The sequence below is a fragment of the Spinacia oleracea genome, chromosome 1 (genome assembly GCF_020520425.1).
Source record: "Spinacia oleracea cultivar Varoflay chromosome 1, BTI_SOV_V1, whole genome shotgun sequence".
NCBI classification, from domain to species: domain Eukaryota; kingdom Viridiplantae; phylum Streptophyta; class Magnoliopsida; order Caryophyllales; family Amaranthaceae; genus Spinacia; species Spinacia oleracea.
In genome coordinates, this window is record NC_079487.1 from 11,197,418 (window position 1) to 11,199,038 (window position 1,621).

Genomic DNA, 1,621 nt, shown 5'->3' on the forward strand with positions numbered 1-1,621 from the left:
ACAGGTGGTTTGGACCCCATGGCTCTCTTTTAGGGGTACCCATGCTTCGGTCAGGGAGAGTTATGCCCTGAGCCAGATGCGGGTCTTGTTCGTTGGACGCCGGGACCCTGTCTGGTACCTGGGAGAGCGGGTACCTATGCAGACGGTCGGGGTTTTTTCGGTGCCCAGGCCTCCGCCTGCGACCATGCTGTCTACTAGCTCGATAGGCGAGTCGTGGAGGGTCCACTCGAGGACTGGTGTGCCGGCGACAGAGTTGGTGATAGAGGGAGCTAGCTATTACCAGTTTATCCAGGATTCTCTTCGTCTCCCGGAGCCTGGCGCTGTAAGTTGCCTCCTCTCTTTGTATTGATTTTAGTGTTTTCATGTTCGTGCCCATGTGTTTATGCCTACTGTGTTTTGTGCAGGAGGGTCCTGACCCTTTGTTGGGGGGATGGGTGCTTCCCGATGCTCGGATCTCGTATACCGGAGAGAGTGGATCCGAGATTGTGGAGACTTTCCCGGAAGACCGGGTTTTCCATGCTCCGCTCCCTGAGGGAGTAGAGGCGGTATGCACCTTTTATTTGTGTACTCTTCTTTATATTTTTTCTTTCTTCTTTTACTAACATTCTTATTTTAGGTTCCGGCCCGTACGGCCAATGCGATGGTGGGGGTGATCAACCGGTTGAAGTCCGTGTTGGTTCGAGCTCGGTCTGCACTTTCTTGCAGGAGCCCCCACTCTACTCGGGTAATGTGCCCTCTCTTTTTTCTTTTGATCTGTACCTTTGGTTTGGCTTTCGGTTATTCACTCTCCTTTTTTGTCCCTTTTTGCAGACGGCTACTGGGCGTGCTGGGGCCGACGACGCGGGTCCCTCGGGCGGGGGACACGGTCGTCGCGAGAGAGAGAGAGCACAGCACTCGCCCCTACGGCATCGCCGTTCTGACGCGGGGGTGAGTTCTTCCGGGGAGAGGTCCGAGCCGGAGCGTAGGCGGCGTTCCGTGTCGGTGGCCCGAGAGCCTAGCCCCGAGTTGCAGTCGCAACCCCATTTTTGGGGTGACTCTGGCTGGGGTCCCTCATACCACGGGGAGTGGAGTGGATGGACCGGCGAGGCTTGGAGACATGGAGCCGATGACGAGTCTTAGGCTTACCTCCTGTTTTATACATATTCATTCTTGTGTTCCGCATGTATATATATATTTTTTGCGATTTTTGGTGCAAGAATGTTTTGACCCTTCCGTGGGCTTTGTTTTAACATATTATAGCAATATTAGCTTCCTAAACCAACGACGAATTTTTAAAAGGAAAAGACTTTCGTAAAAATAATGAGTTCATATAAGAGTGCACATATATTTTTAGACTAACCGACTACTTGGGGTATTACATATGCATGTTCACTATTTTTGTTTTTTTGCCGACTCGTGTCATACTCCTTTGTTAGGCTTTTTCCTGGAAACTCTTGTGGCTTTTTCATTTTATTTGGTCTTGCCCGTGCATGGGTTAGGGTAGAGTGCCCTTTGCGATATCTTTTCTTCTTGATGCGTTGCATGACTTTATTATTTTATAATTTTTTATTGGACCGAATCCTTGGGAAGGATTGCCTACGTATCTTGTCAGAATCAGGTCGCGCGTAGTTCTAGCTTTTTG

General features: G+C 50.2%; 1 protein-coding gene across 1 annotated transcript; it reads left to right on the top strand.

The window, feature by feature from the left end:
* Nucleotides 1-204: 204 nt before the first annotated feature.
* On the top strand, nucleotides 205-1,154 carry LOC130465729 (uncharacterized). The gene is made up of 4 exons (XM_056834586.1): nucleotides 205-322; nucleotides 405-545; nucleotides 617-724; nucleotides 811-1,154. The coding sequence occupies exons 3-4, from the start codon at nucleotides 641-643 to the stop codon at nucleotides 1,117-1,119; spliced, it is 393 nt and encodes a 130-aa protein (XP_056690564.1). The 5' UTR covers nucleotides 205-322; nucleotides 405-545; nucleotides 617-640; the 3' UTR covers nucleotides 1,120-1,154.
* The last annotated feature ends 467 nt before the right edge of the window (nucleotides 1,155-1,621 follow it).